The following is a 24,333-nucleotide window of genomic DNA, read 5'->3' as shown; positions in this document are numbered from 1 at the left end:
TAATGTAACAGAGAATTTGTTCTAAAACACATGCACATATCTATCAAAAAAAAGAACAAATCATTACTAAATATAAATTCATTTAATGTGCATTTAGAAAGCTAAATACAAAGTGATTAGCTACAATAGCAGTCAACACCTAATATGCTAACCTGCACAGTTACACACTAAGCATAAAATACGTTTGGTGACAAAAAGTATTATGCATCATATTGAAAACTCAGTAGCCATTCAATACGAGCACTTTAGTGTTCTACTTGTTTTAGTTGCATTGTTCTCACAAAGATGGTTTTATCCATCTGAACTCCATCAAACACAATTTAATGATCAGTAAAATCAAAACTTGAGGTGTCTCGCTCGGAATAAAAAAAGCAGTTAATTTCACTGATCTTAAAAAATCATTGTTCCATCAAGTTAATGCGAGCTGGCAACAAAATCAGCATCCAAATCCTGCAAGGCCTAAACCAACCATTATTCAAAGGTTACTGCAGTGATTTTAAAAAATCTACTAAGGTGTAAACATCAACGTCATGTGATTGAGAGAATTGTCAGTGTATTGTGTCCACTGTGGCTGGAGCAGGTTCTCAGTCTGTAAACTACTGAGAAGAATCACTTGTTTCTCCTTTAGTCACTCAGAACAACCATCTTGTCAAATACTCTCTTAGCTAGACCTCGTCAGACATGTCCATGAACATAAACACGCCATTAGCTTATACAGTTTGTTCCTACAGATGCTGATTTACCAGTCATAGTTTCTAGGCTCTGAAAATAAGTATTAGTGTCACTAAAAAGACATCTTTGGAATCTGCCACAACTATTCCTGACTGAGAAAATAGCTGTTTATTTTTTTTTATTTATTACGCCACAAAAGCAAATTGATCTGCGCAAATCACTGCTGTCAGTCAAACCTTAGTCTTCAACACTAACCCTCGACATGACTCTTAAACCTGCTTAAACTTGTCCCAGCTGAAGTCTGTAAAGCCTTTGTTTCAACACACAGTGCAGCATGGCACGGAGGGTTCACAGGCCTCTTTAGGAAGGCACTTTCAAACACTGTTGTGTACTGATTGATCAAACAGCTGTAGTTTCATGTCAACCGATAGATCTGCCTTTTTGGTTATTGTTTAGGAATAAGTAAAAAGCTGCATGTGATCAACAAGCAGACAATCACACAATTATGTTATAGAGTTAATCAGAGCCTAACGAAGCATTGGCTAGATGGTAAAAAACAACAAGCCAAAACACTGAATCGACAGGCCTTGGCAGACTTTTCCTCGGTGTTGCAATAACAGTCGGCCCTGATAAAGATGCATTAGTTCATCTAGTAAAGAAATCTACGCTATCATACATATGTAGTAACCTAAAAATAAAAGAATATTAAAAAAATGTAAGATAAAGAATGAATGATGAATTAGATTTAGATAATATAAAGAAGCTAGGGTTAAAAAATTACCTAAATCCCCTTATAATGTTTATAAAACAAAACAAAAAGCAGGATAACTGAACACTAGCTAGAAGTGTGGCTGGTGTGTATACAGTAAATGCAGCCTAATGCTCATTAGAAATTTGTTTCTCTTGTCTCAAAAAATATAGTAGGCACTTGATCTATCAAATGTTTAACTTAGACTCGCTGGCACAGCCAAGCAGCAATGTATTCGGTCCCAGGGCTCAGACCCCCAATCCCCCACCCCAGCAAAGCCAGCATGTCTGAACTGGGCCTAACATTACCTTTACTCCAAATCAGTATTGTTCTTTATGCTTCAAATACATCATTTTTGGTTTATCAGGCTTGTTGAAGACAAAAGAATAACAACTTACAAGGCCAAATATAAAGCTACTTGAGCAAGATGCAATAATGTCAAACACAGCTAATTAGTGCTGCTTCACGTTATACTGCAGGAAAAAGGGGAACCAGAAACTCAAGGCAACAACTGATGAGGGCAGTCCTTGCAGAAGAGTACATGCGCCTGCCCAGTTTAGCTATGAGGGGAGAACAGGGGAAGGAGAGACCCCTCCTCTGGGTAAATATGCCTTTACTGAGACACCTGTGAAAGATTTGGGGACCCTTGTGTAATTGTCTGTTCATGGGCCAGCCTTGAAGACACAGACAAAATAAGGAGACAACAGCAGTGAAAAGAACAATACTACCTCAAAAGAGGGTGGCCTTACAAGCCAAGACAGAGAGAAGTCCAGAAGGGCTCGCTGAAATGTGTTGTAAAAGCATCTAGGACTCCTTCACAGACAGGAGCAGGCAGCAGTTCAGAGTGTACGGAGAGGAGAAAGGCACACCCTGCTCGGGTCCTCTATAGCCATGTGAGGAAGCTCTCCTTGTCGATCTTGGTAGCTGCCAGCACAGACTCCATGTCGTTGAGGATGTCAGAGCTCAGGGCCTCCTGCAGACTGGGCATCAGCTCCTCGCCCTCCACTGCCATGCTGTCACTCTCCAGGGTGCCCAGGTCTACGTCTGTTCCTGGGATGGCGTCCAGGTAATCGGGGAAACGACTAGGCTGTGTTGCCATGGAGGGTGGAAGCGGGTCCCCTGATACACAGAAGAAAGTTCTACTTATTTGACTGAAAAAGCTAGGTGATGTTTTTGTACGGAACAAAAAGACGAGTAGCCATGTAAGAAAATACAAAAACAAAATCAGCTTCCAGCTGTAATTAACAGTCACGGTCATTATCAGTAAGCCCAATATAAATAAAATCTACTATTAATGCTACTAGTATTACTTCAGCCAACTGAAAAAGGAGGATGGTTAGAAATGTAAAGTACCGGTAAGTTAAATTAGTTAAATTAAATAATTTTGCTAAATTAGGCCCCAGAAGGCTACAGATTCAGGAAGATTGTTTTCCCTATCATCCCAGGTTGTTAACACTGGGACAGTTTCCTGTTCTTCCTATTCTGCCAGCATGCAGTGAATGCAGCATCATGTAAACCTGGGTAATAATCAGCAGCAGTAAGTAGACAATGACTAACAGAAAAAAAACCCAACACTAACTACAGAAGCTTGGGATATAAGACTGCTGTGTTTATGTATAAAGCCAGGAACAATTTATTACCTGGTGGAATTCAAAAACTATTTAATGAAAGGGAAGGGGGATACAATTTAAGGGGTCAGTTAAATTATAAAATTCATGCTATACGTACAACCAAAAAAGATTTTGTATTTCCATAAGTGGGGTAAAACTATGGAATAATTTAAGTGTAGACAAAAAAAAACAGTAATAGAATTGACGAGTTTAAACATAAATATAAAGGTATGTGTCAATCAAGATATATGCAAGAACAGGCTTAATGATTAATTAGATGGAACATTGTGGGTGTGGTGTATGAATGTTAACACTTTGTAATAATTCTTTAGTATATTACTTGTGTGGTGTAGAAGAGAATTATTTATGTAGAGATACTGCTTGCAGACCAATGATGGTAAGATGATGTCATGGGGTAGGACTGGATAAGTCTGACTTCTTCCTACTCCATTCAAGCATGTACTAGGTATAAGCACATTGATATTGGATTAGCATTTGTTGGATATGTGTAAAATTATGTGTGTTGACATATCAACTGTCTTTACATGCTTGAAAGAATAAATCAATCAAATCAAATCAAAGCTTCAATAGTAAATCCAAACAAGTGATGGTATTCACTCTGACTCCAGCCTCACCTGTGTCCATCTCATCCACACTGTTGAGGAAGTCATCTGGAGTGCGAGGGACGCTGTAGCTGCTCATACTCAAGCCGCTGTCTGTGCTCTCATCCCTAGAGTGGTAGGTCCCACTGAGAACGCACAGACAAAGAAATCTTGGGATAAAAATCTCCTCACATAACGATTTTCTTCAAACTGAAGGAAACAAGCCTGGTCTCAGCAGAGTTTAAGATGACCTTCATGACCATCACCTAAAGCCACCTTTCCACTGCCACCAGAAACCTTCCCATACTCAGGCCAGCTGTTCGTTTCCACTGCACAGTCTGAGCATTGCTCTACATACACCAACATTAGGCGTGCAACATAGTAGCTGTGGTATTGGCTTCTTTTTATTTCTTAAGAATGTGCTGCCATCTCCTTCTTCTTTCTTTTAAGAGGCAGGTGTCTTTCTTCAGCTAAGACACTTCCTGTAGGTCAAGTTTTCTCTCTGCCAATCAAAACGTAGTGAGGCAGACAGCCGGGCTGGGGCGGACCAGCATGCTTTGGGACCTGCTTCTGAGCAGGGCTGGTGGTAGTGGAAAGGTGGCATAACTGAATTTTGTGAACCTAATTAAACAATCGCATAAAACAAACACACTAAGTTATTAAAAGCACAGAGGCTGAACAGTAACAGTGTGGCCTTAATTCCCTCAGGGACCCTCTGCACACATCCACATCCCAGCAGTTTGAACCATTATGGCGACTAATTCACAGTGACACCATTGAGACCAAGCTTCGCTTTTTCATCCTGGTGGAGAATATAGGAAAAGAGCAACAATGAAAGGGGCAAAAGAGACAGAGGGGGAGAGAGAAGACATTTGACAAGGCTATACTAATTAGCAGAGGAAAAATATGTAGGCAGAGTATGGAAGAGGCAGGATGAATGAGGCCATTGTGAGAGGAGGGGAGTGGAGGCAGCGGGGAGGAGGGGAGATTAGGTCGGCCTGTCTACTGACTGTACCACGTTCTCATGGCCTTTTTGCTATTCAGCTCCTTCCTCACCTCATCCACTCTCTGAAGAACCAGCGCTTGAACAGCTAGGAATTATTTTCCAGAATGCCCAGAATGCCATGGACCAGCATTCACAGATATCCTGTCAAATAATAATCGCAGCTGTTTTCGAATCTAGATTCAGTCCATCAGGTTTTGTGTCTTCACTAAACTGTTTGTCTCCATTTTGAATGAAGTGTGGTTTTCTGTGATTTCTCTGGATTCTTCCACAGTTTAGTTTGACTGCCCTTACTGCAGCACTTGTACACCAGAGGTCATCATTGTGCATTGAACTTGGGACTGAATGAGTCATCACCACATGAAGACGGTTAAGCCCCGAGACTGGCCTTCTGTTTTTACTACTTGTGTAACTCGGTGAGATCTCACCAGAGCTCATGGCCAACCAGCCCAGCACACAGATTCCCTCAAACAGGACACATTAGACCTGATTAGCGGAACCAGAACGAGAGCCCTCACCAAGTGCGCTGACGTCAATCACTACACCTCAGCTGCCACTGTGCCATACTAGGGGAAATGTCCTCCATTTGCTCTCCAGGAGACACTCCTGGCTTGTGTATGAAACCAACCTGTTGAGGAATGGGTCAGAGCTGTTGGCAGTCATGGTCCGGGCATCCTGGGCCATAGGGGAAGACACGGGGTTCGTGCTGCCATCTTGATCCATACTGCTAGGCAGTTGATTCCTTAAAGCAAGCTCCTGTGGACAATAAAGTACAAAAACCTATGAGCAAAACAATCAACCCTTCACCTAACCTCAAAGTACATACATACAGCTACAACTTCATGGACACATCAGAACTCCCTTATATTCCGCTGTCACTGCTTAAAATGTTAGATTAAGGAATCACACACATGCTGCCAACATGGTCCTCTCCATGTCTCCCCATACAGTGTCAAATTACCTAGGGGGCCGGCCACAGCACGAGACAATTTTATACACATGTGTCAGATAGGGTTGAGGATACGTTTTATCTTTTACTTCCTTCCTTCTGCATTCTTGAACAGGAAGGTGAATTGACTTGAATATCACTGTTTAAAGATCCCAAATAAAACAGCCAATCAGATTTGACATTTTTAAGGATGCAAAATCACTGTCAGACATCCTAAGCACATAGTAGGAGCTTTTACCGGTTGTGGCTGAGGAGGAATGAACACAATGTTCTGTGACATATAAGTAGCTGTAACCAGCCCTTTATAGTATTTTTTTCATTTGTTTTTATTTCAGATGCACTGGCGCCCCCAGAATCAAAAGCACACATCTAAACAATGTGGTTTTGATGAGGAAGGATTATGAAGGTTGTGTACTGTAAACAATCCTTATGGTTGTGTTGGCTCTCTCTTTGTGCATCTGCCATGTGGAATACATTTGGGTGTGGCAGGTTTTGCCCCAAAACTGAACTCTCTACACAAACATACTCTGAGCGGTTACACAATTCCTGCTATATTTCATGCTCTACTTTTCTTTGAAAATACACTGTAGGAATCTGGGGTTTGCTGGACTTGGATTCTAAAACCTGATAAAGGTCATCTTTAAATGTATACAGTCTGGTCTGCAGTACCTCTTCCACATTACATTTTCCATTATGCTCTTTGTTTAACTGGAAAGTTTGGATGTCTGAGGAGTGGATAATTAAAGTCCTCAAGTATATCTTTATATATATATCTTTATATTTGCATAATTAATTGTGTGTGAATTGATAGAAATCAGGAAAGAAGAAAAGAAACTAAATACATGCACTAAAGTAACTGCATTACTCTAAGACCTTTGTTGACATGCATTAAAGCTTTGTCATGCACATGCACTCTTAGATTAGAAACCTGTTTAAGGCTTTTAAAATGGCTGACAAATCAGGCTTCTCCAGTGTGTGCTAACCACGATTCTTTTAATCCTTTACCTCACCTCATTATGGAGACCTTCATATGATGTTTTACAAAGTCGACAATAGTTTAAGCATACAGTGCATATGTTCTGAGAACTCGAAGGGCAGTCCAGCCTGGTGCATGTTGACACTCAGGTCACTTCCTACACTGTGAACTTTAAACAAACCATTTGAACAGCACAGTAAACACAGTTGCCAGCATTGTCATTAATAATCGTAAAACTCTGCTTCTGGTGTTATGACACAGCCCTGAGTAAACTACTGGACTCGGATGCACCACCCTGTGTGGGAGGCACTGTGACACGTCACCGTTCGGAAGTGATAAAATTACCACCGATGACTCATGAGACTTCATCACAGGGTGGTGTAACAATAAAAACTGATCAGAGGCTTAAGATCCACCACTATACCAATCAAAGGTGACTCATATTTAAAGACCATTATATTTTACAACAATTTGCTGGTGCCCTCATTCAGTGAGTAAAGCCAGATTTATACTTCTGTAGCACTGCACACATTGGAATGTGCGTCTGTCGTACGGAGACGGTTGCATAGCTGTTGCATTTATACTCATGTGAAGGTTAAATATTCTGACCAGGGAGTGCTCAAACAGCAAAGTACAGAAAAAATGTTCTAGGACTGGTATTATGCCAGTTTATTAAGAATTTATATTGTTCAGGTGAGAAAGTAACCTTTTAGATTGAGAATAGGTGTTCAGTCTGGCCAATTTGCTCCAAAGCTGTCAGAGATATGAATACCCAATTAGCCAACAGCAGACAGAGCAGAGTTGGCTCAACCAATCAGTGTGCAGGATGCACAGATCCATACAATTGAGATTTGGGAGGTGTGCACGTCGGCTCGTTTGTGACCATCAGCAACCTACATTTCCCCATAAACCCATTCGCTGCAGAGGTACATGCCAACATCTATGCACAGTGGTGGACAAGTCTCGATTAAGCTTAAGCAGTTAAATGTCCATTGTCTTGCTACTATGGACCAATGGACACATACTGATAGTAATGACCTTGTGACCTTTTTGATACAGCTGAGTTGTTCCTCCATGAGGCCACAGTACTGCCCAAAAGGCCTTTGAACCCTTTTTAAAATGCTTTAACTCTGATTCCTGACCTGTGGTCTCTGCCGAAGCAGCTCCTGTTGCTTCAGTCTCAACCTTTCCTTCTCAATCTGCTGCAGTCTCATCTGGTTGTTGCTTCCCATGACTCCGCTGTGGGTGCTGGAAGGCAGCTGGCCTCCCTGCTTCACTGGAGCACTCTGGGAAATTCGCTGCTGGTTTAGGGCTGCAAAAGAGAAAGGAGTTCAAATTTTTAACGCATAGACATCAGTGGTAAGGCAGCTGGCCTCCCTGCTTCACTGGAGCACTCTGGGAAATTCGCTGCTGGTTTAGGGCTGCAAAAGAGAAAGGAGTTCAAATTTTTAACGCACAGACATCAGTGGTAATTTTAAACCTTCAATATGGAGACTCTCAATTACAAAATGTAAACATTCTAGATATGGTCTCTTATGGCACACCTTTGTCTTGCATCTCCATTCTTCAGGCTAATAAGTTAAATTCCAATTTAACAATGACAGTTTTCAATAGGTTTATGTAAAATAGACTGTACATATAGTACCTGCAGGAGACTATACCCTGCTACTACACCACTGAATGCTTGGGTGCATTTAATTAAACGCTGCACAACAAGACTGACAACTGGAATATTTTGTCTACAAGGTGAACTTGCAAAAGACTATAGCCAGTGCAGCAGGTTATGTAGGACAAGAGAAGGCCCAACGCAAGTTTTCCATCTAGTGTCTGAAACAATCACTATTCCTGTAAGACCTGATCCCCTCCCACTCACTGAGTAAGACAGGCTTTGTTAGTTTTGTACATTGCATTAGTCACGACTTATCCTCTCATTGTGCGTTTTGTTTCCTTCTAAACAAATCACAGATTATCCCTCAAGACTGACTGCCTCCTTGCCCTGGCCTGATGGGTTCACTTCAACTGACTTAAAGAAATGCAGTATGAGCACAGTGTGCCTATCAGACAAATCAATTTAAAATGGACCCACATCAGGTTCTGTCTACACTGTACCACTATTAAGTCTAGTTTCAAAGTTCTTTCACCCAACAAATGTAACTGCATTGTGCAATAACAAGCTCTCTGCGTGTTTACAATATCAAAACAAATGTGTGTATTGAAAACACAGCTGTTCCCCAGTGAAATCATTGTTATTCTTTACTCTAATGGGGGTGGGCCTAATAAACAGGAGCAGCAATCTATGCATGCAAAGTAGGCCACACGTTTTATCACGGCAGAAGAGTAAGAGAAGCAAATGTGCTTGACCGCAAGGGGAGTAACAGTAATGGAAGCAGTGAGAAGCTCCAGTATGTTTGCTTATGCGCTTGAAGCACCAACCAAAACAAAGCCTCGACAGGGGCACAGTTTTCATGCGGGACCACCTCTCTCCGTGCTGTCCTGCCCACCCCGGCACCTTTCTCATCACCATTTAATCACTGTCTGTTTACACTATCTCAGGGGCTGAATAAACCGTGGCTCGGGGCTCTCCCTGGGAAGCACTGGAGGCCCCGCCCTGCCCTCCGTATCCCCTCTCCCTCCCTCTTTGTCAATGCTGCCTCCCCCAACAACCCCACCCCAGCACATACACATGCACACAACCACACACAGAGTCAGAGCCGCCGCCTCTCTCCCACACACATCAGCTGAATCCATGAGCATGTTGCTTCTCTCATCTTCTTAGATTTGCCAGATCCCCTTTTGTAGCTAGATCACTCGACCATCAGGGCACCATTAGCTGTTCCCAAGACAGAGGTGCTGCATATGGGCGATGTCAGCAGTTATAGATCTGTTAAGGCATGTGCTTTGAAGGAGAGCATGCATTAAAAAGTGAGGGGAGGCATATTGATAGAGATCCACTGATGCACAAAGCCACATATTAAATTGTAGTTGTGACCATAATTTCTATCAGCGACAATAACATGTTATTCGTGTAGGTATAAGCGTTGCAGGAAGTCTGACACGGCAAGAAATGACAATCAGACAGACACTCAAACCTATGTGAAAGAGAAAGCAAAGCCTTGTTGTCAAGTTAACAGACTACCTGATTCCTCTATGACTAGACTTTCCATAGCCTTTTGTAGTTGTGTTTTCCTGTGCAATTACTGTAAATGGCAGTTCAGTTTTAGCCCCAGATGAAATGATTTATAAAATGTAGGCTTGTTAAGAAACCTGATGTCTGCCCGTTCATGTTCTGTGCACCAACCGGCGTACTGTATTGATACTGCCATATTCCTACATCTCCGCAACAACTACAGTGAGTACAGTGTTCTCATAACTAATAGAAACAATGGCCACCGATGATACAAACAAAAGCCATTTTGAAATGACCTGAGACCGTCCTTTAAGGCATGAGATTCGAGTGTGAGAAAGTGAGGGGGGCATATGGAAAGAGCTCCACTGATACGGCTGAGGAAAGCAGCCTTACAGCAGCCTTTCTACTGAAGCGCCAACTCAAGGCCCACCTCAGAGACCAAACAACTAACAGCAACCAGTCTTACAGGGGGAACTATGCACAAACAATGAGGCATATCAAAGTAGAAAATTGCATCAGCTAGTGAGATAGGAGCGAAGGACAGGTTCAGTTCAGGGCCAGAGTGATAGTTTAAATGGAGGCCAATCCAGGCTGAGTTATGTGAGTGAGAGAGAGAGAGAGAGAGAGAGAGAGAGAGAGAGAGAGAGTGTGTGTGTGTGTGTGTGTGTGGGTGGGGGGTTTGAAGTTAGCAGCACATATGGGTAGTGATAACTGGTGGGCCAGGCAGATAAGAGACAAGTTAAAGCCGTCTGCCTTTTGTCTTCTTTATGCACCCCTGCAACACAATGAGCCAGAAACACAGACCCTTATCAAACCATCACACTAGCAGGCATATTACACCACAAGATCACCTGGGGCAGGTAGAGTTGAGGGTGCACCAGCTGTGGGAACTTCTCTATGTGACTAGGGCACAGAACCTTTGAAGGCTCAGTAAATATTTGTCTGCTGTGGACTTAACAAGTTTAAAAAAAATTTCCCTTGGGAAGGTGTTGTGTTTCTAGGGCCAAGAAAAGTCTAGGTGTGATACAAACGCTGTATTATCATCTTGTAAGATCTCAGTAAAGCCAGTCTGTATTGACCCGACTCTGAATGGCGTCAGTTGGGCAATATCAAGAGTGTAGGGCAGCCAATCAGGGAATTGTTTTAATACAACAAGTTCAAATTTTCTTGACAAAATAAAAGGTTAACACAGACATAGTAGTGCAACAATTTTTTTTGATTTGCCCAAATCCTGTAAAAATCATTTTGGAAAGTGTTAGTTGAGCTGAACTATAAAAATAATTATTTAAAGTTCTTTGGTAGGAGTATTTATAATAAAAACGGTTCAAAGCCAAGAACTTTCTGAAGTAAACAGGACACCGATTTAAAAAACTAAATCATTTTAAAACACTCTCACACCAAAAACAAACAAAACAAACTCCCGGAGGAAATTGTTTTTTTTGTGCACGAGTATCACTCTAGTATGCTTTTCCTGATATTCGTCCACAGAAGAACGTTTGGAAAACAACATATCCACAAAGGCCAGCCCCCTTTTGAACTCAACCACAGTGCACTCATGGCTTGTTCACTGCTCACCACGTCCTTGGATCTTAAGGAGGATGCATGCTTATCCCGTCGGCATTTTCCCTGTGTTCCTGAGTTTTTCTTTCTTACCCTTTCGCCCTGCCTCTCCCTGCCCCCCACCTCCCCTCTCACACTGGAGTTCTTTGACTGAAAAGGTCTGGAACAGATTAAGAGTTGGACCACAGAATAAAGAGGCCTGGCAAAGACTCAAGTCTGTCTGGAACTACAGCAGAATGGGGCTGTGCATGCACTGGGCCTCACGCAGGGGAAAGCCAGCCGGCAGCAACCCCCAGTTAAAGGCGCTCTGCTGCTTTTTTTCCTCAAAGCTCAAATTAGCCTCCATTATCAAAGCCGCTGTCTTATGATTGGAGACCTACATAGCAGCAGAGAGCCTGTTTCAGTGTACAAATATATGATTTTAATAAAATTAGGTTCTCCTTCAAGCACAGTCCCACACTTCAAATATCAAGTAGTTTAAAGCACATGGCAACTGTCTACTAATCTAAACAATCAAAAGATACAAACAGCAGATGAGCAACATAAGAGCAAAAGTGAACTGTTTGAATTACGAAGTACAGCCAAAATTTTATCTGTGTGGAACAAAATGATGTTTGATGGCACATAATGAGTTAACATGGTCTCCTCCTTGCTTTAAGGGGCCCGGTACTGCAACTTCAAGACTTGTAAATCTACAAAGAACTTTGCCGATCAGAGGCACCTCTTCCCAGCTGCCCCACTCCCCTTACAACTCAGTTTTGAACCTTCCTGCCTGACTTCAGACAACTGTGTACAGAAAAACTGCCCTTTAAACACCTAGGCTTGATTAAAAAAAAAAAAAATTAAAAAGTAACACTAAAATCAAACAGGATAACAAGCTGTGCGCTGATTCACATGCTGCCTTTGTGAAGCAGGGTGAGCTTCCCTGGGGAATGCTGCTGAAACGAAGAGATGGCACCTGGAGCGTAAATGAGTCAGAGTGACATAAACAGGAGCCATCATCTCTGGAAGTGTTCCTGGCACACAGGAGGATTAGCTCATTCCCATGGTTACAGAGGCATCTCAACACATGTATGTGGTCCTGTCACTAATTCACCAGTCCTGGCTAACTTTCAAACTTCAGCCTGGGTTGAGGGATTAATGGCCAACTCAGCTGTTGCTCTGCTCCAACACTAAAATGGCTGACACAAGTGTAGGTGCAAGTTCATAACTAGTCACCTCAAAACAATGTAGTGCGGTGAAATGAACTATGAATCATGCAGAACTGAACTCACTATTACATTTGTGGTGATATACCATTTTTGGATTAGGGGTTTTGTGATGGGGAAAGTGAAGTGCCGTCACAAAAAGCAAGCATTTAAGAAACCCCTTTGTTTAGTCTTTTACATAAAATGTACATATTTTAATTTAAAATACGTAAAGCAGCTACATATTTGAATAATCAACTGTCTCCATCTAACATTTAGAACATACATAGCATTTTATTTCAATCAAGGACAAAAGTGAAACAAAAGCCATCTATAGTAAACTCACCGTAGTGTGTGTCAAGTCGTGGGTCCAGCCAGGATGTGGTCTTGTTCTTGTGGTTGATGTAGTAAATTTCTCCCTCTGATGTAACAGCTTGTTCCCAGCCGTCAGGGAGAGGACCTAGGGGGTCACAGGTAAAAATACTGTTGAGAGCGGCTGGTGGTTCCCCACTGCTCAGTTTTCTTTATTGACAGGTTGCACAACATATAGCAACATTACATAACTGTGATACATATTTGGGCATAATTACAGCATACTGGTGTTAAAAGAAGCTGTATTATCAGATGTATAAGTTAATGTACACACGCTAAGATATAAATGGCTGCATGGGCAAAAGACAACCAAGACAAACAGCTGCATATTTTTCGTCTCTCGGAAGATAAGTCTTTGTCATCTGTTACTGAAAACATACAAGCCAGTTTGTCACAATTTAGGCTTTTAATTTCCTTTTGCATTCACTCACTAGTTGCCATATAGAACAGTGACAATTTGAGAATACAAAGATACTTTGTAAACTTTAATCTGTGAGTCACGCAGCTCCCAAACATGTCAGACAGGACCTGTCACGTTCTACCTCTGTCTTACCTCACCTAGGGCAAATTCCAGCTGCATGGACAGAGTTGAGGTACACAGAGTCTTAGTGACATGCAAGAACTAGACTAGGCTGCTCCTGGCTTTGACTGGATGTTGGGCAAAAGAAAGAAAATGCCCAGAAATAATTCTGGGTTTCATACTGAGACACCCAGAAAATACTGATCATTATTTGTGGTACGTATAATGTGTATAGTAAACCAGAATTTAACTAAGTCAACATATACACACCACTGGCTGGGTTCATAAGGTTCTGCTGCTGGACTGGCACAGAACTGGCCGGGGCAGCCTGGTTCATCTGGAGCAGGGCCTTGCGAGGATCCTGCCAAGTGGTGGTCTGATCAATGTGGCTATAGAGAGACAAGACAGTCAGAAAAATAAGTTAGAAACAGTCAATGTGTCGCAGCCAGTAATCGGTAAAAAAATTCAAACCGGGGACCATATCAGTGCAAAACAGCAGGTCACATGCAGGAACCGATGACTCAGAGCAGTTTTAGCAAGGCCTTTCATGAAGACACTGAATCTAACCCTTGCTTTCTGTAAACGATGACTGTTACAGGAAGTCAAACTCAGCTGTTTGGACCCAGTCTGAGCACTCAATTCAGCGTAGTCACACAAGGCTTTAATTCTTTGTTTGGATTGAACTGGGATGTTTTCCCCCTTGTAATTCACAGAAAACAGTACCTCATGAATCAGAAGGGAGAAACGGCACCTTATTTGTAATAAAGTTATAAATTCAAATTTAAAGAAACAGTAGAAGGCAACTAAAACTAAAATCAAGTCCGACTTTGTGACTGTAGGTAAGCTGAAAAGTTCTTTCTGAAAACGTCAAGGAAGCTACGACTGGTTTCAAAACAAGTATTGTAACATCAAACAATCTATTTTATGGCTCGTCTTTGCTGGGACAGGAGCGGGGAGCTGGGGAGGGGGAACTGTGCAGCTCTGTGAAGGCATTGATAATTAGTGCTTTGTTGGTACTTGTTGCTTGATTAAGATGGAAAGCTAATACAGGAAGCCCTTCTCTCCCGAGCAGGCCCTTTTTATTGAGGGTGGGTCAGTCCCAGGGCTCAACGCAGGGGGTCCTTTTTCCTGGAACCGGCTCGGACACTGTGGAGTGTCAGGGGCTTTAACAATCTGGCGCCACATTTACAAAGCTTTCACCTGCTTGACAAAGGCACTTTTTTTTACTATCCCCTTTAAGAGACCCTCCCATCTTAAACAAATGGGGACCACACTCCAGCAGGTTGTTTACACAACACGATAAGTCCTACATTTATATTGTAGCAAAGGCTAAATTATTTCAATACACATGTTCATAATGCAGCTAAATATTACCCTCAGCAATCTATCTGCTGCAACTTGTTTGTGTTCCCCCACCCACAGTGCCTTTACATTTCACTGTTAATTTGATCTCAAAGTGCCATTAGCACACATTTTGGAACAGCTGGGCGAAGTGAGAGATTCAGATTCTCCTGGCCCCTGTGGTAATGCCAGCCTGCCTGTCTGCTCACCATCCCAGGCCAGAGAGCGAGAGGGCCTGACTCAGCACTCCCCTCCTGCACATACACACAATACAACCCATTTTGAAACCCCCTCTTGTTTATGCTTTACTGATCAAAAGGGCTGCCTAATCCCCTACCAAACCCTCCCCCAGCCCTCACACACACACACACACACACACACACACACACACACACACACACACACACACACACACACACACACACACACACACAAACACCACAAACCAAGCAAAACAGCTAGAACTGCTCAGACTGTAGGGGCCCCTTGAGAAAGAGAGGTCACAGGGAGGGGGTGAGACAACTACAAAAAAGGAAAAGCAGAGTGAAAGAGGAAAAAAAACATCTACGGAAGCAATCCCTCTGAATTCTATTGGCTGCATGAGTTGCTGTGGTCCTGCTACACTTTGAGTGCCCGCCCTGCCCCCTTCGCTGCCTCCTTCCCACTCTGGAAACTATGACATTTATTATAGAGGGGAGGGGAGAACAGGGGAGGAATATGGAAGAAGAGCACTCAAATATGGCAACAGAGGGGCTGATCGTAAATGAGAGGCCTGCTCATTCTGATACACCAATGCTAAACTGAAAGGCTACTGGAAAACAACAGGAAATGTATAACCTCAAAGCCTCCAAGTTCTCTGATTGTAAATTCTTTTCTGCTCCCCACCATCTTCAGAGATGAAAGTGCAGATATTGAATTTTCAATCAGACACAAGCTTGGGATACTAACTTCTGTAGTTCAGATGAAAAGAGATGTAAATACAGCTTCAGTTCAAAACAGAGATGATACTCAAAAGGCATGTGATAAAATTAAAAAAAAAAAAAAAAAAAATCACACTGTGAACACATACAAGAGCCCGAGAGCACTAGTAAATGAGTTACCAGGAGCCCGTAATTCATCACCAAGTTATAAACTAAAAGATAATCCATTCATTCAACATTCCCCCAACCTTATATGGCCAGGGCTATACACCGCTTCCTGCGTGCGAAACATAAAACAAAACAATGCCATGGCAACTGTTGCGACGGCTGGAGGCCACCAGTTGCTGTTAGGAATTGCTGATGATCTGCAACCTCCACAGTCACAACTGCTCCGTGGTGTCTTTACACGTCTCTGACAGCACAGCGGGCTCGGCAGGACAGCCACCACACCCTCCCCCAAACTCCATCCCTGGGGCAGGGCAGTGGACACAGAGAGAAACAGCTGTGGGTGAGGCCTTGCTGGCACATAAACAGTTACATTTGAAAACAATATGAACATGTTCATATGTCTACAGTGACATGCTAAACCATTAAGATGGCAGTTAAAGTAAATCAGGTTTTTTGCTCACGCCCTCATCATGGATGACTGTGTGTTAGCAGAGCACAGAGTAGGACTCTTGATCCACCCAGGCACTTGACATCTGCTTGACTGATGGCCCAATTATCAAGGTGGCGTTTATTGAGCCAGCATTATTTATAATGTGTTTGGCTGCAGAGGAGAGGAGGGGAACTATGGGCTAAACTTGACTTTGCTTAAATGATCTGGCATATGACCTTTCTGTTCAGTGCCAATTACATGGACGCTAATCCCCATCGACTTGCGTTCCTATTCTATAAGATCATTCAAGATGGAACTTCACTCTTATTAATATATTTAAAAGATAGTGTAAAAGCTGGGAGTGAATCAAAACTTTTTGCTGAGTTCAGAGTAGAGGTTCAACATCCTTAAAGAGATCCAAGTGCACGGACTTTATTTGGTTACAGTGGTATGACAAACCTTCTGACACACAGATTGCCTGTTTACACCCATGAAAACTGTGGCATCTACATCTGCCTTTGGAGAGAATGTTCTAGCCAAAAATAAGTCAGCCATGTGGTTTAAATGTCTCTGAATAATCTCTGCTACCTGCCAGAACAGCAGATCAAAGCTAGATTTGAGGCCAGATCGACAGTTTATTCCATTGAAATTGTCTCTTTGAAGCCAGATGTCAAAAGCTGCATTTCACTGTTAGAAAACAGAGGAGCGAGGCTATAGGGAGTGCACTGGTAATGAAACACCGCACAGCTGAGTTGTCAAATGTTAAAGATGGGATCCGCAGGCCACAGGGGCTCCACCCAGGGAGTATATGCTTGGAAGGTGGTTGACGCCGATGACTAAAGAGTGCACTGAGGGAGGCCACATGTAATCAGGCCTCTAAGATGAGGATGACCACCTCCATGCCGGTTGACTGTGGATGCCTGGCTGCCTCTCTATCAGCAGGACATCATCAAGAGAGATTATTGGGGTAACCCCTGTGACCCTTTTGTGGCTTTAAGTTCCCCTTTGAAGAAAGGTTTGTATCATCATACTTCCTGACAAAACAAGTAATTCACAAAGTACCAGGACTAGTTCAGGTTTACTGCCATTTATTTTCCAAGACTAATCAAAAAGCTAATTTATTAAGTGTCATTTTAAGAAGTGCCACATGGCATTCACATTTTTTACAAGCAAAAACTGTTGCTAAATGTAGAACTATGTTCACTTCACTAAACAAGCACCAAGTTAAATAAATGATTGGACAATAACTGACAACATACAGTATATGCAAATGTCTCTGTATTTTGTTAATCAAGCACCATTCAGTCGCTTTGAGTCCAAGTACTGTGGGGAACTCTAACCTGAGAGGCTCTACTTCTCAGATACTACATCTCTGTGGAGCTGCCCTCGGCGACAGTGGAGGCATTGATGTCTGGAACAGAGGTGTTACATCAAGACTTTGGTAAACACCAGCCTGACTTTCTCACAGTCCCATTTGTGTACTGACTTGACAGGGCCCCGTTGAACTGGATGGGTCTTGTCCATGTGTAGTCAATAAACCAAAAGTTTGTCAAACACAAAGTTGCCCCAAATGAGGGCTCCATCCAGGCCTGCAGACCATCCACCCAGCACCAGTTGTGACCGAGTGGACTCGGTTCATAACAGCTTAGCTTGAAACCCAATTTATGTTTTTATGATTTCAAGTTTTATGCAGATATCAAGTAAATTAGAGGACAACTTACACTGAAAATGATTAGCTTTTTTATGTGATGTTTACATAAGATGCCAAGTATAAGTTCCCTTTTAGCCAAACTATGAAACTTAAGTCCGTTTTAGACAGTCACTGCTGTGATACAAGATGTTTACAATTGTGGAGTAAACTTAAAAAGTAGGCCAGGTAACTGACACCTTCTTTACACATAGCATTAACATTCACGAGGCCAACACTGGGGGGTTTCCACTGCATTCATGGGTGTGTCACTGTGCACATTGTATAGTGTATCCATATATACATTATACATATATATTTATTCATTAAGAGAATTATTGCACTATTTCACTATAATATCTATAACCATACAAAAATTAGCAAGTAGTTCCAGTCTTGCAATGTTTAAAAGAATTAGTTCTTCTTTACACAATAGGAAAAGGCAGGGGATTTTAAAAGAACCATTGACGTTGCTGCAAAACTCAACAGAGGGCTGCACTACACAGATATAGACTGCATAAAATAAAAGCACAAGGTCCAAATGAACACTTTGAGCTTCCCTGCTCTAAGAGGGAGGTCTCCTTGACTTCTATTTAGTGCAACAGATGTTCAGGAAACTCTAGACAAGCTAGACTAGTTATCAGTGCATTCAGTGTTCTCAGGAGTGTGCAGCTTTATGGTGTAAAAACACAGGAAAGAAATGCAGACAATAGCCAATATCATGAAAGTCTTCATCAAACCTGGTCACAGTGAATAATCTGATCATTTACAGCCACTGTTATTTTAGATCTGGAAAGACAAGCCAGCTGAGAGAAACAAGACTTGTCAAAAGAATTAAAAATGCAGGTGAGAAAAGACAAAAGTGTCCATCGACACACAGCTAGGGCAGACAATAGCTGAAAAAGCTCACTCAAAGCTGCATTTAATAAGCTCCCGGAAACAGTGATTACCCCTCCTAGTCCACTGGTGTGTCTAAATTAGAAACCTTCATTAGTTTATGACCCAGCCCTGGAGACCAGCCCTGCCCCCATCCCAGTCCCACCCCCCCCCCCCCTGCTGCCATAAATCAAAGGCCACAGCAAACTGCTGGAAGAAAGAGGAGGAAAGGTCAACAGACTTTGTTGACATTCTCCCAGTCTTCACCCAGCTTAAGGGTTAAAACAAACTAAAAAGTATATTTAGCAGGAAACCGCTCATATTTCACTCCTATTTCTATCAGGGCTACAACTGTTTTCATTAACTATTAAACCGTTTTGGTTTTTTTTACTTAATATTTTATCACAGTTTATCTGAGAGCATAAAACAATGTCTGTCTGGCCAGTAGTCTGAAAATAAAATGTACACGTACCAGAGTCAAATTCCTCATGTGTCCGACACACCTGGCCAATAAAGCTGATTCTGATTCTTAAAATAGAAAACTAACAACAGAAATCCTGCCAATTGAGCAGCTGGACATAAATATAGTCCAGCATTTTTCTTGATAAATGACTAATCCAAAGAAAGAAAAACATCAGGCTGAACTGAAGCTGTCAGCAACGTGAACTATGTCAATCAGTCAACTAGGTCACTGATTAGAATTCACACTCCTAGCCTGAATAAAGACCACTGTTTCACTGCTGGGACAAAGGGAGGGCCGGAGTTTCTCTTGGCCCCTCTTTGAGTCATCCCCACATGGCTACCATTTAACTTCACTGACACAAAAGAGGCACCATCACAGCACCACAGCTCCATTCATTCCAAAATGGAACATGGCTTTTACCGGGAGTGGGATATCAGCATCCACAGGGCTGCCGTGACTCACACAGGCCGATCACTCCCAACTGTACGATCCTATGGTGAACTAGTAAACAACAGAAACAGACTCCTTTAAAAACATTTTCACCCTGAGCTGATAGATTTCTAAGGACAACAGCAGTCACCTGAGTGAAATGTGAGCCCCTGCTCTTTGCTCGGTCAGCTCTGCTAGCTGGTGACCAACTCCCCACCCCCACCCGTCCGTCCACCCACCCACATACATACACATGCACTCGCTCTGCTTCACTCCTTCTGCAACACATCTTGGTCAGACAACCCTTGTTTATAAATAGGGGAGTGTCTTTTCCAGCAGCTTTGCTGAGGCCGCCTTCACTCCAGATCAAGTATCTACACTGTGCAGAGTCTCCTTGAATTTGTCTTAGCTGAACACAAACACTGGGTGCTACACGTATTCTAGTAGTAGAACACACCAGTTAGAGAGTAACTCAGCTGTTTTTCCACAAGTCAGTCCTGAAGTTTCCATCAGTTTTGCTTGTCAGGAGAAAGCTACTTCCAGAAACTGGCAACAATCTGAACAGGACAGAAAGTAAGATTCAGGATTTAGAAGAAATTGTTGGTCCGTTGACAAACGGTACAAACATACTGTCATTTATGTTTTATTGTGCCTCGTCACCTGTATATACTTCAGTGAAATTCTTTCAGGTTTCTTTTGAGTATGAAAGTTGAGCTGTGTTTCTGGTTTGGGTATAATTTGTTTTTTTTACCATGCTGTGCAAAAACAAAGTGTTTTTAAAAATAACAATTTAGAGTTGTGTGTAATAGTGTTGTTTTGTCTCACATCACTACAAGCAACCAATTAATCATAGATAGTAGTTCCATCTGCTTTGCTGTTTTGTTTTTGATGTAAAAGCGGTTAAAAAAAAAAAAAACTCAAACTTTGACAATTATGCAATTGTTACACAACACAGGACAAATAAATCACATTATTTCAAGTTTAAAAAAAATAACTGACTCATTCCTACAAACAGCAACGAAACCGAACAGTGCAACAAATGTTTGAACTATAAGTTGTGTGTGATTGGGTTTTCCAAACTAAACTCAGCTTTAGTTAACAGAATTGCTTCACTGTCCGGGGGCATTATATCAATCAGTTCCTAAACAACTGCAGTGGTCTCGTCTATGAGAACAGCATCTTCTGTCCCCCAGTCCAATTTTGGAAGAGTCTCCTCAGATCAGGCCAGATGTTCTCCAGATGTGAGACTTTTAAACATCTGGTACTAAACTCTATTTTTTTGATCCAGGGGAAAGGCTATCATGTTTGTTCAGGGTCAGTGTTATTTCCGAGAACTGACGCCCTTTTACCTTTAAGAGGAATAAAAATAGCAACTTTCAGTGTCAAATCATTTCCAAACACGAGCTGCTGAGCATTTCAAAAACTTTGGAACATTTCACAAGGAGCCAATGATATTATCATACATTGTTGACATGAACGCCATTTTTATGAATAATTCAATCCTTCTTTTCACAGAACTACAGAGAACAAAAGCAATAAAACACCAATAAACATACAAGAAAAAAAAATTGTCAAGACCCAAAACGTTACTGACAAGCTCCAAAGGGTTCTGCTATAGCTGCTACCTACTATTTTACTTGGATCATTGGAAGAGATCCGCTGGTTAGCAGATGAGTTTTGCAGAGCTGACTGTCCTTTGCTGTCTAGGGCAGCTACAGTAGTCTATTGTTTCTACTGAAACCTGAGACCAAGTTAAAGAACACTACACACAGCAGCAGGCCCTAAAAAGGCTGCTATTGTTTGCAGAGGCCAGCAAATTAATAACCTAAAATTTAACTACTGTGATTGCCTCTTTTTGAGCACACTGGCCACCATTGTGCACTGTTGCACATTTGCAACAAATTACTGTCAGCACGATGTAGACTGACAAGAGCTGAGAGCGCGATTTCAAGACCACGTCTTTGCTAATTTGGACTCGTCTTGGTCATTGCTGAAAGCTAACGTCTTCCCTTATCTAAAAATTGCAAAAATAAGCTTTCAACCTGTAATTTATCACAAGCTGCACATTAAAAGGTTCAGTTACTTGTCATGAACCTTAAGATACAGACTGTATCTTAATGACTTGGTTTCGTTTTGCCCTAGTTAGTTCAGACCTGTTTAATTAGAGTCATTTTGCTGAGAGAAAACACTTTCACATATGATACAGAGAGGATAAAAAGAAACCAGGTTTTAAACACACTCACATGAACACAGGTCAAGAACCTCCTAATGTTTGGTAAAATTAAAAGATCCACACTTTCCATAGCATGGATAAAAGAGCTGAATGGTTAACATTACAGGGCACAGATGCCTCATCCTGAAACTGTCAGGTCAGAAGTTCATCATTTAATATAAACCAGTGCATCATCAGGATGCAAAGTGTTGGCACTGGGACACATCCAGAATGCTGGGATACTGATGGCTCTTTGTGCTCTATATCAACAAAACTCTTTATCTGCTTTCAAAGTCATCCAGTCATTTTCAGAAACATTCCTTGAAGCTGCAAACTTTCCATGTTTTGAAAGGACTATATGTTATCAGCATACTTACTTAAGGAAGTATCTCTGGCCGGAGGCGGTCTTGGCCATCTCCCACCCCGGGGGCAGGGGCATGTCATCAGGAATCTCATAAGAGGACTGACGGAGATGTTGAGGAGAGGCACCTGCGGAGGTCATACCAGACAGGGAACCACCAGAAACAGTTCCCATCTGCAGGGAGGCCGGGGACGAGTGTGCACGGACATGGTGAGGGGTGAGCGCTCCGCCGCTCCCAGCATCAGTGCTGGCCTGTGTTGGGGTTGGAGGGGAGGCAGTATTAGTGCATTTTGAAGAACTGTGATTTCCCTTAGGGATCACTTCCTGTTCCCAAGCTTCACCTTATATCGTTATGAAGAGAAACAATGCATTATAGGATCATTTAATGTGAGAGGACATTATGCAAATGTTACCAAAACTAAAGTATGTATTTTAAAAAAACCTGTAAAACAAATATCTTATTTAGAATGGAAATTACCAGACCCCACACACAAGAATTCAACAGGGTATAGCCGACAAAGGATTTGTGTGCACTACATCTCCATACATTACCCTGATTTAGTCACTTCTCATAACTTTATAATCACTTCACATGTACATTGGGAAGTTTCGTTCATGTGCATGTGTAGGCAGGTTTGAGTGTTGTTTAGGTCTGGGGGGGTGGCTCTGAGGCCTGATGGGATAGAAGACAGCCAAGACTGGCTGCTCAACAACGCATGCGCACTGACGCCAAAAACTTAGAGACCACAAGCAACAGTTGTGGGGGGATGTGTGTGTGTGTGTGTGGGTGGGGGGTTATCATCTTGATTACTAAAAATATGTTATTTATTTTAGACACTCACTTTAATTATTTACACATGATTGCTGCCGTGGTATAAATATACTGGCATGAATGTCACCAAAACTTTTACGCATATGTGCGAGGTCTCTTATCCTGTGGAGGTTCAGCCAATGTGACAACTCACTTTAGGTGGAATAAAACCAACAAATGGCTCCGATGCTATTTTGGTGACATGTTTTTCTTCAATAAAGTTATCAATCTATTTATAGCATGATGAGAAATTTCACTTAACTGTATCGTAATTTGTTAGAGAGGAGGGTAAATGCCACTTCGAGGTGAAATGTAACTTTTAACCGGCTGTGCCAGTCCCGTCCTGCAGCCCTGGCCCCCCACAGGATGGGCCTTTGCTTTAATCTTGATTTCTGGGAAGGGGCAGAGAAAAGACAGGGCGGGCTTACTTGTCTGGAGTGGGGCTTTGGTTCAGGAGGTTTGAAGAAAGAGTCTGGCAGCTTCCTCATCCTCATGGGTACGGAAGGGGGCACGATAGTGTTTTTCGGGTTCATCACGGCGTTAAAAAGCGCCTCCAGGTCGGTCTCAGAGTCACCCCGTACATGGACGATCTGGTGTCCCGCAGGAGGGTTATGCTGGCTCGGATCCATTGCCCCAAAACCTCTGCCAACTTTGTGTCCGAAAATGACGCGTTCAGCAATTCAAAAAATAAGTTTGAGCCAGTCCCAAACTTTTTTTTTACGCAGCAGGAAATCTGGAAATCTCGACGACAGTCAGTAAAAGTTATCCCGAGTCATTCTAAGGTTTTACAGCAGAGTACTTGGTGTTGTTCCAAAGTGTGTTAGCTGTCGAAATCTGTAGTGAAAGACAGCGTTTTCCTGCTGGAGAGCATACTTGTGAATTTAACAAAGCGCATATCTCCTACACACTGGAATCTCTCTTGTCATCCGTCCCCGAGTTTTCCAAAAAAAAAAAAAAAACGCAGACGCAGTCACTAAAGACGAAAAACAACTTATTGGCTGGAAGACTCTCACTTGTTCTGTGTTTCAGCTAAGCTGAAGGTATTAGGGAATATTCTTTACAAGACAGAGTCGCAGTCCGGACAACAAATCTCCGCAGTTCACTCCATAAGAAAAAAAAAAAAGTTTTGCTCCACTCTAGTCTTAACTTTGGGCAGGACATCAAACTTTATGACTCATGGGATGCCTACTCCACAGGCGGGGCTTGGGTTTAATTGGGACATGAGTCTTTAAAGGTACAGTGTTCCCAGGAGCCCGGGACACTCCAGGTGCCTCTGAATTGTGCCATTTCTCTATTTACATCACATTTA

General features: G+C 42.3%; 1 protein-coding gene across 1 annotated transcript; it reads right to left on the bottom strand.

Moving 5' to 3' along the window:
• On the bottom strand, window positions 1-24,198 carry yap1 (Yes1 associated transcriptional regulator). Its single transcript, XM_020614750.1, has 8 exons — window positions 23,453-24,198; window positions 22,230-22,465; window positions 13,597-13,715; window positions 12,781-12,894; window positions 7,703-7,872; window positions 5,264-5,391; window positions 3,666-3,778; window positions 1-2,539 (listed from the first exon to the last, which is right to left on the bottom strand). Exons 1-8 carry the CDS (start codon window positions 23,651-23,653, stop codon window positions 2,304-2,306), a joined length of 1,317 nt encoding a protein of 438 aa, XP_020470406.1. The 5' UTR covers window positions 23,654-24,198; the 3' UTR covers window positions 1-2,303.
• Window positions 24,199-24,333: the final 135 nt, after the last annotated feature.

This window comes from Monopterus albus, unplaced genomic scaffold (genome assembly GCF_001952655.1).
Source record: "Monopterus albus unplaced genomic scaffold, M_albus_1.0 scaffold150.1, whole genome shotgun sequence".
Lineage (NCBI taxonomy): Eukaryota > Metazoa > Chordata > Actinopteri > Synbranchiformes > Synbranchidae > Monopterus > Monopterus albus.
The sequence above is the reverse complement of the archived record's forward strand: the minus strand, read 5'-3'. Positions and strand labels throughout refer to the sequence as shown.